The sequence below is a fragment of the Micromesistius poutassou genome (genome assembly GCF_964030765.1).
Source record: "Micromesistius poutassou genome assembly, chromosome: 10".
Classification (NCBI taxonomy): Eukaryota; Metazoa; Chordata; class Actinopteri; order Gadiformes; family Gadidae; genus Micromesistius; species Micromesistius poutassou.
Genome location: NC_140280.1, coordinates 9,767,444 through 9,780,589, shown reverse-complemented (window position 1 = coordinate 9,780,589; position 13,146 = coordinate 9,767,444). Strand labels below are relative to the sequence as shown.

The 13,146-nt window shown below is 43.2% G+C and overlaps 1 protein-coding gene across 2 annotated transcripts in view; it reads left to right on the top strand.

The window, feature by feature from the left end:
- Window positions 1–2,009: 2,009 nt before the first annotated feature.
- Window positions 2,010–13,146, top strand: part of jade2 (jade family PHD finger 2) — a 128,042-nt gene continuing 116,905 nt past the window's right edge. For both annotated transcript variants that reach the window (XM_084474620.1, XM_084474619.1), the window contains exon 1: window positions 2,010–2,764. In XM_084474620.1, the coding sequence (XP_084330746.1) occupies window positions 2,759–2,764 (6 nt within the window). In that variant the 5' untranslated portion in view covers window positions 2,010–2,758. The remainder of the gene's footprint in view (window positions 2,765–13,146) is intronic.

The following is a 13,146-nucleotide window of genomic DNA, read 5'->3' as shown; positions in this document are numbered from 1 at the left end:
AACACAGTGACTCTAGGCCGCACACTGTTCTCCCAGTGGACTCAGGGCACCTGCCCTGGGGGGACATCACAATTCAGGAGACTGCTGCAGTTTACTCCCGCCTCCCTCGATATGGATACACATATTACACCTCAATACACACACACACACACACACACACACACACACACACACACACACACACACGTACCCTCTTCATTGCCTGATGTTAATGCAGAAGAGCACCCACCTCTACTGTTTCTGAGTGACACCTGATATGGATTATATGAGCCTTTTTCAATCTGATATCTGTGTGTGTATGTGTGTGTGATTGTGTGGGTTTGTTGGTAGTTGGGGGGGGGGGAGGATTATCTTGACCTTATGGATTTGGAAATTTGAGTACGAGGAGATAAAGAGAGCCCAATTGTTGAACACACAGGCTTAGATTTGCATGTGTGTGTGTGTGTTTCTGCAAGCATGTGTGTGTGCTTGTGTGTGTGTGTGTGTGTGTGTGTGTGTAGAAGCACTTGCATTTCAGGGTGCAATAGTACCACTTACTTCTCTGAATGACCTTTGACCTTTACGTGCCTCCAGAGCCGCTAAGCTTTTGGGGGCCGGACCTTAAAAAATTTTAATGTAATAATTATCAACCTTAATTTTGGGGGCCCCCCCAGGTACTTGGGGCCCAACGCGCTCTGCGTTCTCTGCGTATGGGAAGCGGTGCCGCTGCGTGCCTCAGTTCTCTGGTCTCTGCAGCGGTTCCAGTTCTTCTATTGAGCAGAACTGGAACATCCATTCTAGTTCCATCTTGAACATCAATTCAACTATTCTGACTTCAAAAGGTTGGATACAATCAAATAACATTCAAGGATTATGGCTATAGTGAAATATATATGAAGACCATTTGAAAAGTTGCATTAATTCCTAAATGAAATATATTATATATAAGCCTTTATAAAATGAATATGATTATGTATAGCCCAACATACAAAGGTCTATGTTGATACTTTAGTTGCGTCTGTATCTTTCATAAGCCAACATTAATATGATATTAATATGACATCATATGCAAGCTTTCAATTACAAAATTACAGCTGATGTGAGAGTTCTGGTCACCATGTACAGAAAACTGTGTGTGAGCTTCTGTGTAAGAACGTGTGTTTATTATGTATCTTTAACATCTCTAGTTCATAAATTCCATTTTTATTATTTGGTATTGAAATGTTTGATGCCAATTTGTCTAAATCGCTGTGTGCAAACTTCTCAGGTAAAAGGACTTTCAAGTAGCAGATTGTTTAAACTTATTACCATAATGCAGTGTTCATGTTTCCTCACTAAAATACATATTTCCATCATTCCATCTAAGTTCATAATGCCCACATTGGTGCACAATTTATGACATCATAAATATGAATGACTTATCGTTGCATTGAGAAGACATCGGAAGTCTGAGATAACTTAACTAAACTATTTTGTCCCAAACAGGCAGAATACAACCTAAGTAACATTTTATGGTTATAGAGAACTTTATGTTAAGGTGACTTATATATATATATATATATATATATATATATTATAAGACCTTATACAATGTATAAGATATCGTAGATTATGTATAGGCCTACCAACTATCGCACTCAGTTGTATATATGCTTCCCTGGGCCTATATATTTATTAAGATTCATTCAGCTTTCAAATTAGAAATCCAAAATACACACGAAAACGGTCAAATGCAAAGAAGATGAAAATATGTTTTTAATGACCAACCTTTTTGGTATTTTATGATAGTCGTAATACTGAAACAATCTTTGTATTCCTACATATAGTCAGCGTATGAATAAATAATAATTAAAATACTTTGAACATGTGTTGTTTCTGTTCACGTTTTATTCCATGTTTAAAAAAAACAAGAAACTGAACGTGTTTAACTTTCTGGCTGCAATACATTATGATATTATCCCCGTGTCGTCCTGTTCGAGGCGTCGTTCTCCTGTCTTCGTGAAGTAGGAAGCTCTCACACACTCAGCGCTGGGAATTAAAAGTACGCCATAAATATGGCGCCAAAAGAGTTCACAGGCTGATGATAGATCTAGTGAGGAAGCAGGACTGGTAGATGTAGTGAGGAAGCAGGACCGGTAGATTGAGTGAGGAAGCGGGACTGGTCGGGGGTTTTCGTTCAGATAGCGGTGTTCAGGTCGGGCTCAGGAGCGACATACCCAGCAACTAAAACAAGGCGCTGGGTTTTTTCGGAGGACCGTTGCGAAACTGGCTCGCAATCTTTTTCTGAGTCATCTTCCCTGAAAGCATCTCTTCTTCGCCCTTCATCGGTACTGGGAGGAAACCAGTCGGGGCGCAGAGACCAGACCTGTCGGGTTCACACCATATTTGGACTGTTATGGAAATGCGACACGATTTCTGAACATCTTGCGCGCACCTCGCAACCTGCGTAACCGTAACGGACTACCGCCGCTTACCGGAGAAAATACCTTCTGGCCGTCCCTACTTTTCCCTAACCTCTGGATCCGGACTCTCCACGTCTCCGCAGACCGATGTGACGTGCTGTCACGGCGGACGGAGGGACGGTCCTGTCACCGCCGGGGAGTCAGGAGGGCTTCCACCGCCTAGCAGCGCTAGCAGGCGGGCACCGTGCATGTCAGAGTCCTGCTCTAAACTACATGTGGCCGGCTTCAAATGAGCTCCTAAACCCCCCGGACCCGCCTGCCGTCCACAGCCGAGGACGCTTCCCCGCTCCACGCCGACTGAACGGGGTCACACATACATGAAGGTAAGGGCGAGGGGTTTGTGTTTTCAGACAAGTACAGTTAGCCCGCATGCTAGTTAGCAGGGGGAGTAGCATGCACGCACTTCTGAAACGGGTCGTCAGTCCCGGTGGAGTGTCTCTCCACCAGTACCCGGTGCGTGTGTGTTCCTCCACCACCAGTGCCCGGCGGTACATGTGGCTGGGTGCATGCGGCTCCAGAGGAAGAACACGGCTGAAGGAGAAGGTAGTTTGAAGGCGCAGGTTGACATAACATAACATAACGTTATCTTTTAGGGACCGGGTGGAGGGTCACTTACAGTTTCAGTGTCACAGACGCAGCTGGGGAATTGGTGAATAACAGCAAAGAGGGGCTCGTAAAGCCGAATGAACACTGTTCATCACTAACACTGTTAATCACTAACACTGTACATCACAAATACTGTACATCACCAATACTAATTCACATTTCAACTAGAGGTCCGAGGGCAGAAGGCGGTTATCACATTAGGCTGTACGATGCATAAAATACCTCACGCAAACGCTCACGAAGTTCTATGAATTCAGGACTACTCGAAGATGAGCGTCATATTGATGAATTGCAAAAACTTAAGTCGGTAACTTTGAGGCTCAAGAGTGTTTTCCAGTGTGGCGCACGTGCATTCTGATTTATCCCCCGGCCGAGGGGAATACATCGAGGACCTATTGCCTTTAGGAGGCTGATCACGCACACGCGTATAAAAGAATGAGTGCATCTCTCCCTCTCCGTTCCCCTCTCTCCGCTCCGTGCTGTGCTCACCGTGGAGGGGGGAGTGGCCGTTGTTTACCTCCTCATGGTCGCCTCTCCGAGCGCACGGGGCGGGACTCTATCGCTCGCTGCTGCGCGCGGCTCATGCGCCCCTCACCTTCGCGTTTTTGAACGGGGAGGGAGGAGGGGGGCCGTCCTATAACGTGTATGATGCCTTTTACAGTGGGTCACATCTTTGCTGCATGTGAGATCATTTTGTAGCTATAATGAGCACCTGCAGTGCCAAGCCATTCATCTTGGGTATCTTCCCCAGGACATTTGCTTCCCCTATTTTATTAGTTTATGATAAATTGGCAAGAGGTATAGTCATTCACTATTTCTTGATCATGCTAATAAATGAAACAAACAGGCTTCCGTCTTGAATCAATTAAGTGTCTTGGGACTTGTTAAATGTTCCCAGTTGTGACAGCACACACACGCGCGCAAACGCACACACGCACACGCTCGGTATGAAACCGGAGATGAGTCATGGTGTGTGTGTGGGCATAAGCGCTCTCTTTCTGAGACTCAAATGCTTTCTCATTTAGTGTATATTTTTTCACTCTCTCTCTCTTTCTAAATCCCTCACTGTGTCTGTATCGTTCTCTGCTACTACCACCTTACAAGTGAGTTCACACATCTCTTTCAGGCTATCTTCCTCTTTCTATGTCCTCCATCAAAATAATCTCCCCCCCCTTCTCTCTCTTTCAACCTCTGGTTTAAACCACACCTTCTGCTGTTAAAATCATCAGGTTTCTTTGGCATGTAAAATGTCTGTATGTCTGCAGTGTGGATACTGTTATACTTTTTGCACTAGGTGAGCATGTGCACAAGTTGTGCAGCGTGATTTATATGGAGTGTTTGTGGAGGCAGGCATGTGGAACTGACTCGCCCCTGAGAGGGCACATGTGCACACGCACACGTGTGTATGTTTGGGAGGGAGCGAGTGAAGAGCGCCAGTGGGCCGGCGATGCCTCTTGCGTATGTGCTGTGTTGAGCCCTGGGCTCTGATTGGCCAGAAAAAGGGGTAAGGAGCCTACGTCACACGTAGTATTGCATTAGCGGCTAGAGGGTGTAGGGCGGGAGGGGGAGGGCGGGTTGTGTGAGTGGCGGGGGTGGTGCTGGTTACTCATGAATGGACTGCTCCTACTGTACACACACACACACACACACACACACACACACACACACACACACACACACACACACACACACACACACACACACACACACACACACTCTCTGTAGTGTGCATAGTTTAATGTCTAATAGTCCATAGATGAATAAAAAATGCATGACACACATCCACACACTGCAGCCTCAATGTGTTTGTGCATCACTCGGTGTATGTGCTAGAGAAATGTGAGAGATCAGAAGCATTTTCCAACTGAGTGGAGGATTGCGTGTGTTGCTGCCCTGCGGCGGGTTGGTTGCTTGGCTGTCATGTCACCAGCTTGTGCCACAGACTATTCTGCTTACTAACTAGCTCAACAGCATGCTGGCCACAAGCCTGTTAATACTATAGCCCTGGGCTTGTGTTTAGAGAGGACTGTCTCTGGGTGGCTAAAATGCTTCCCTTGGCTGTATATTGGTTGTGTATTTTTGAAAGTTCTGGTTCCTATAGACAAAATAGTGTGCTAAGGTAACCAACAGCACTATTAGTGCTGTGATGATAAGTACAATGGTCAAGAATCCAGTGGAGTATGTGTCTGTTTTAGTTCTGGCTCTCACAATGTCACTCAAAATGTAATAGAATATGCATTAATATGTAATGCCTTACTTCATAAAAATCGAGGCACAAAAGATGCCAATCAAGTCTTTGCTTATGTTTTTGGTATTGTGAAGATGGACAACAGTGCAGTTGGGTCTCTGGGAGGTCACTGTTATGGCATTGGTTCCATAATCACAGTCTCAGTTCAATGTTGATTGATCAAACTGACAGATATATATTCAGAACAGGACGTTTCCTCTTATGGAACCCGTCTCAATGGTGGTGAAACATGGGGAGGACGGAAGCAGAGAGGCCTTCTGCTCCTATCTACTCGCCTTTTAAATTTGCATTCTAACCTAATAGCTTGTTGATTAATCCCTTGTCGATTAATTGACAATTAATCGCACAATAGAAAATGTATTGATTACTGTTTTCTTCATTCATTCTCTGTACATTGTTTCCTCATCAATAATCAATACAGCATAATCTACTCATATCTTCAGAGGCATGGACTTACTGGTTGCTTTTCTGTGACAGATCATTATGATGAATGTCGTGGTTTTCACAGGAAGCAAATGTCACACCTTTGAATCAGGCATCACCATGGATGTTGTTTTTAGTATAGTATGGTCATCTAAGATTACACTAAAATGAAACCAGACATACAGAATAAGAAGGGGAAACAAAGCCTGCAAGTGAAAATTTATGGTAGAGGAGACGGCACTGCAAAGTGAGGAGGAGAGATAGGAGGAGATTGAGGTAGGACAAGAGAAGGTGTGAGATGGTGAGAGAGGGACGGATTGATAAACAAACAGGTGGCGCAGGGTCAACGGAAGTGAAGGGCAAGTCCCTCGTTCCTCCACCTCCTCTGTTGGCTCATCCCTCTCTTCTCGCTACTAGTAGCTAATGAACTCCTACTGCTAGATTAATCATCTATACGTCTCTTTCACCATCTCTTTCTCTTTCTGTCTCTCTGTCCTGTGTGTTCTTTATTTTGAGCCATATCTGAGCCATCCTTCTTTCTCTCCTTGTCCTCTTTCCTTTTTGTATTATCCCCTCCCTTCCTTTCTGTTTATGTTCCATTGCTTTGTCCTCTTTCCTTCCCCTCTCCCTCTCTCACCTCTTTCCTCCTTCTCCCCCTCTCCTCTTCTCTGCAGGTTTTTTGGCTGGGCTTCAATCTCTCAGTTTGTCAGCAGATTTCTAGGGACCAGCAAAAAAATGGCTTGGTTAGGAAAAAAAACAATTGGACCGCAGCCTCATCTTTTCTTGTTATTAATCCCTCTTTTCTGAGCCTCTTCCCTCTCTCTCCCTCCTTTAATGTAGTAGTAAGGGTTATTTATTATGTCTCTTGTTTCCCTCGCTCTCTTCTTCCCACAATGCAGCAGTAGTAGGGTTGTGGCAGCATCAATAAATATTCTGTTAATGTCCTGGAACAAGCAAGGTGATAAGGAAATTGTGATTGCCCTGCCTCCTTTGTGTGTGCACGTGTGCACTTCTTAGTTACTGCATAGTTTTCTGGTGCCGTCCTTTAGCCTACTGACTCTTTTGTCATCGCTTCTTTACCTCCTCATCTTATCCGATCTTATCCTATTGGATGAGTAATGGTATATAAGTTATCATAATGTGTACTTGGCTTGGTTAAGACTTGCCAAACATGGCACCAGCCCCAGATCCGTTGAAGCACAGCTTTTTAAATGATGATTTCTGTTCAAAAAGGTGCCGGATAAGGTGGCTTGGCAAACAAACATGGCCTAGTGGTGGGGTCACAAATGTTTGGTGTCGTCCCAATGGTTCAGTGATTTCTTTGTTGCTCTTTAAAGTGGAATTAAAACAAGGTTAGAAGTGAAGGTCAATGTCGACTCTTTACTATGGTAAGATGCCCTGACTTTGTACATAGTCAACGTCGAAGGGGTGTTATAAGACACAGCCGTTGACGTCAGCAAAATGGCTCTGCGAGTACACAATCCTTTGTGCCACACGTATAGTACACAGACATGCTCTCCGATTCTGACTTTACACTAGGGGCCGGGTAAACTCTGGAGGGCCGGGTTGGACATTTGCGTTCATACAGTAGCCCCTCTAGGTATAGTCCGGAGAACGTCCGCCTTACAGTGTGAAAGGGTTGCTAGTGTGTAAGAACTGACGGAGACCATTACCACACATTGCAAAAACCTTGTGGACTCACCCTGACACTGTCAATGCTTTGCTCATTATGTGCCGCGGTCATATTGTCAAGTAAGATCAATGAAGAAGTCAGTCACAAGCCGAAAGCTCTCCATACCCATCATCTTTAAAATTTGAATCCAGAAGCAAATTCTATTCAAATTCTTTCTAAATAATCTTCAACAAGCTTTGGCTGTGACCACTCTGCTGATGTACACGAGATGTTGATGGCAGAAATCTCCAATGAACTGCGTTTTATATAGCACTTTTCAGACCTGTGGCCACTTTTTTAAATTGGACTTTGTGGTTAGATGAAAATCCAGCCAACTCTAAATGCAACTATATCAAAATTGATGCATAATGAGTTTGCAATTCCCCACTGCATTGTAATTTGTTCTAAAATGTGCTTTGCACACAATCCAAATACTATCATGTTCCGCCCAATGCTGGTGTGAAACCGTAACAACATAGTTGAAATAGTTGAATGTTCCTTTGGTCAGTGACCACGCCGCAGTGCTGGTCCACTGATGGTTGACTGAGCGTCCGTGACTAATTGGAGCCGATGATGCAGATTCAAGCTTTAGTAAAACCCTGAACTTTTTCTTTACAGATTTAGAAAACCAGGCATATTTTCTTTTTTAAGCAACTCATTTAGACGCAGAGGCTTTGAATTATTGTTCATGGATTGAGCGCACATTGTGAAAAACAGTCTTTCTTGTTGTTTAGTCAGTTATGAAGTGACACAAATGTTTCTTTAAGAGGTATCTGTTATTCGCAAACCTCTAATGATAATGAGCATACAGGCTCCACATCAAGACTGCATTAGGAACTTCATGTTTTATCACTCGATAGCAAATCACTGAAAACTATTATTTTTGTGTTTGTTTTGTTTGGCTTACCAATAAGCTGCTCTGGAAAATAAGCCGCAGCGACAGTTTTGGTTCTTAAAACCTGGATACAAGCCTTACATACAACTTCATTTTCGAAAAATACAGTCGTTTGATTAAATGTTTAAACATTTTGAATAAAATATATTTTTAATATATTTTTATTGAAATCTAATTACATTTACATTAACATTTAGGGAATTTAGCAGACTGTTTTATCCAAAGCAAATTACAATAAGTACATTTGTCATAAGAAAGGGAAACATGCAGAAACAAATGCATTGATCTAATATTTATGTGGGAGATCCTTGTGACAGCCAATCTGCTGGCTGTCAAAACATCTTGAGGTTTCATTCAAGAGGGGGCAGATACTTGAACCTGGGGTCTAGGGTACTGCTCTCATCCAGGAACTGTTAAAGGGTCAGAACACCTCATCCAGTTTGGTTGCTATAGCCGGTTTGGACGTCCTTCACAATCTAGCTCTTTTGCACTTCATAGATGTCTGTATTATGTGTTTTTAGAGGAAGAATTACTGACAATATTGGTTACTATTCAGTGCTCAGCCCGGTTGGGAGAATCTTTAGAAGCAGGAGTACCTGGATCATATCTGCTGTCACAGTTACATTGTGCTCAGTCAGGGTGATTATGTCCTTGGTAATCTTTTTTGTCTTCTTTGTAAGTGCTGAGTACACAGCAGTTTGCTGTGGCAGGTAGTGCTCCAGCATGTCATAACTTGAGTTCCTCCTTGTGGGCTCATCCGGAATTAACTTGTGAGGTGGGAGATGAAGCGTCTCTTGTTTGCCTTCAGGATATCTGCTACAGTTGTGCCAAACGTACCATCGGCACCTTCCTCACTTTTCCCCGAGAGACAGGACATCTGGTTCACGCCCAGCCCCTTCTGTGGGGCCAGATTTATTGTATGGGATGATCACTATCTGTGGTGACAAACCAGCCTCCTTAGTGCATGCAATGTGTTCCTGGCAATAGCTGTCCCCATGGGATGGTGACGTTTGGCCTACACAACTGCCATTCCTCCACTGCTTCCCTCAGCACCTCTGCTTGATTCTCCTCTGTTAAAGCGTCATACATTGGGTGAGTTTGAAGCACTGGGTGTTATTTTCCCCACTGGTCTTTCATGTGATGAGCAGTGATCGTGATACACAATATAAACTCCCTCTCGCTCTTGACGTCAACACATCTCTTCTCAAGGCTTTTCATTCGGCAATGCTAAGGTCCGTCTCAATTTGGGCTTTTGTAGAGCCTTACAGCGTGGTTAACACGTTTGTACTAAAACACAGCCTGTGTTTAATTGCTCTGATCCAGTCCTCAACCACCAAAAAATGCTGCAGATTCAATGTCAAAAACCTTATGCATTTGATTTTTCTGGGCCACAGGTAGTTTATTTGTACTTTTTTTTGATGTAATTGTAGCTTGAATAGAAGGTGTTTCTTTCCATTTATTTATTTCCTTTGTGATGCCTATGCCATGTTGGATCACTTGGATGTGTTACCTGAGGCAGTGTATCACACCCGCGTGTAGCAAACATGGCAAACTGTCATTTTCTTATCAACGACACACCCGGAAAAGCATTCATTGGAGCCTGACAGATAATAAGTTCACAACACAACAAAATATTTCACCTAGGTCTACGCAGGTCTACGCAGTCGTTTTTCGATAAATCAATGTGGAAAACATATTTTACCTTTTTTTTAAAGTTCATAAAACAAAATACAACCTTTTGTTTTCATTAAACTTTCAGTTTTAAACTGTAAAAACCCAAGGACCGTACAGTATCAATTAAGTTCCAAAATGCCAGGGATTCTCTGTGTCCCGTCTCGCCTTTGAGCAGGAAAAGATGTGAATTCATTTCAGACAGATGGATAGATATAGACACATAATCTAGGTCTACTGCAATCATTCAGCCTGACGCACCACAGGGATGGGACCGTATCTTTAATTGGAGAGACAATAGCCTCTCTTGGCTATGTGTTTCTGTGTCTTGACGACCCCGGTTATGTTTTGCATGGCCTTACAGTATCATTTGGTGAGCTCCTCCTCCCCATGTTTACAGAGAGCATTCAAAGAGATGCCTGGGTCTGGCTGCAGCGTCACACAGAGCACTTGATTTCCATTTTAGCTGCTCCCAGAGGTGTCCGGGGGTGGGGGCGGCCTTATGGGAACACTGGCACAGATGACTCACCACTTCCCCTTAGAGCCCCATAGGTTCCCATCACTCAGGTGTGTGTGTGTGTGTGTGTGTGTGTGTGTGTGTGTGTGTGTGTGTGTGTGTGTGTGTGTGTGTGTGTGTGTGTGTGTGTGTGTGTGTGTGTGTGTGTGTGTGTGTGTGTGTGTGTGTGTGTGTGGAGTTGAAGGCTGCTGATTTAATAAAGTAGGCCTATTGATTTTTTCGTTGCAGCACATAGTCTAGACAACAACCCTTTTTCTTCATATCGTGGTATTTTCTGCTGTGCTCCCAGGGCAAAACAATTAATAAATAATATTTTTTCTCTTTTCTTGACACTGCAGCCCAATTCTTCCCAATCTTTTTCCTGTCAACAGAAATGAATGTCCTGTATTGTTTTAAGTCTGTTATAATTTCTGTTTGGCTGATATTTATTCGTGGACCTTCAACATTATGGCTCAACAATGTATTTACAGTTTTTTAAACAAGGAAGATGACATTTCTGTATTATTTCAGTCTATGAATTTGACAAATGAGTGTAACTATCTGTCCAATGTAGGGCTGAGCGATTAATGAAAATCAAACCAACATCGCAATGTAATACAACGCGATATGTAAATCGTGAAAGCGGCGGAAAAAACTAACAAAACAAAACCCCTATTTTTTTCAACTGTTATTGACTGGAGATCAGTAAGATTTGTATTATGGTTATAGTAATAGTTAAGATAAAGATGATATATCAAATCGTGCATCAATAAATCACAACACATAGGCCTGGCTTAAAGGAAAGAGCAGTTTATATGTTGACTGCTTCCAATGTTGTGTTGGTCATACTATAGAATGATTTATTGCTTGTTTAGTGAATAATACAGAAAATAAGAACCTTTAAAAGAAATCGCATGCTGAATCTGAATCGTCTACTCTGATGTTCATATCTGCTGTAAATGATTAGATCCTTCACTACGTGCTTTATAGGGAATTCTGTGGAGAAATCACCTCATTCTGTGGAGAATGTTCTGATCACTGGCCACGTTGTGTAAAGAGGTTTCTTCTTATCATCCTCCAGACATTTCTGCTGTTTTTAAGCAAACAGGGTTTGCAGAAAGCACTAGCACTGTCTGCTCACCGCGCTGGTTACATCATCTTGTTTTGTTTTTGTTCATCCGTCATTCACTGCGATGCGTTTTCTAGTGGAGACGGGTGATCAGGACACGGATGGCCATGCCCTATGCTCCAGGGTGATTCACCATATGAAGCCGCCAAATACAATCTCTGCCTTACTGGCCAGCCCATTTTTGTAACGTTCCAACATGTAGGAGGTACTAGTAGTTAGAGGGGTAAGCTGAGATAACTATATAAAATATCTAAAAATGTAATACTACTATAAAGTTAGCATTACCCTGCCTGTCTTACCCAGATTCAGACTAGGCCTTTCATTCCAAATTCCTCATTGTGCGTCCAGAAGGGGGGCTACTGGGTTAGCATTTGCCCTCCCTCCGTTAGCCGCTTCCATTACGTTATAGTATCCTAGGGTTCACGTGAGGTGAATACATTTTTAATTACTTTCCAAAGATTTGTCTACAAACACACGTTTGATCTATTTTCTGCACTGTGATTGTGAGGGTACCTGTGATAAGCCGCTGTTTGCCCTCCGCATGACGTCCGACGTCACCCTCTACCCCTACCCAGCCAGATGCTTTGGATAACATAATGCAAGGTAGCCTAGTAATCACAGGTAGCCTGGTAATCACAGCGTTTATTCTCCCTCACTCTGTTGAAGGAGCATGTCTGTGGTGTCCTCGTAATGATAGGCACTCTGCCGTTTTCCTCAGGTAAACCTTGGCTTCTTGTGCAGACTGCTATCGAGATGAATGATCAATACCTATATCAGATAGCGATAATGATAGCTCGATGAATTTAGTTACCACTGTGGATGCAAAAGGGGGACTGTGTTTATTAAATGTAAATAGGCTGTTACCTTCACCACGTCCTGCAACGTGTAGAGTGACCATGGTGAATATGACAAAGATACATAGTTGTTTTTGGTTAAACAGATTTATTCGCAGGCTAGAGCCGTCATTCCTCAATCGACATTGGTGCGATTAGAATGTATGGCACTTTTTCACAGGACATAAATCTCCTTGTTCGTGTACAATCCCATTCAGCGCCATGATTTGTTATTATTTTTTTGACATGGGAAGAAATCCCAACAAACAAACACCCTCAATGGAAATGGCTGTTACCCTGCGGTGCTACTATAGCAAAACACTGCTCGCAATGTAGTTGGACTTCCATGGTATTGTCTGAATCCAACACGCTTCCACACCACAGAATGCATACCTTTTGTCGGCCTGGGTGGAGTCTTGTTATCACTTCCATCAACAGTGGGTTTTCTTCTGGATTAATTTGTCATTTTTATTTGTCCTACGTTATGCAACCTTTCTCTCACGCTGTCTGACAGTAATTCGCCACTGTCTCACTCGCTCTCTCTTGTTTTGATGCAGCTGATGGCCCTAATGAAAATACAGCAGAATCGTTGTCATTTAGAAATGAGATCACATAGGGTTATTCTCCACTGATGTCCAGATGACTGCTGTCAGACTTACTGAGATGCTGTTGCACTGAACACTTTGTTGCATTAGTCATACATTTCAACGTGTTGACAAACTGTTTTGGGGA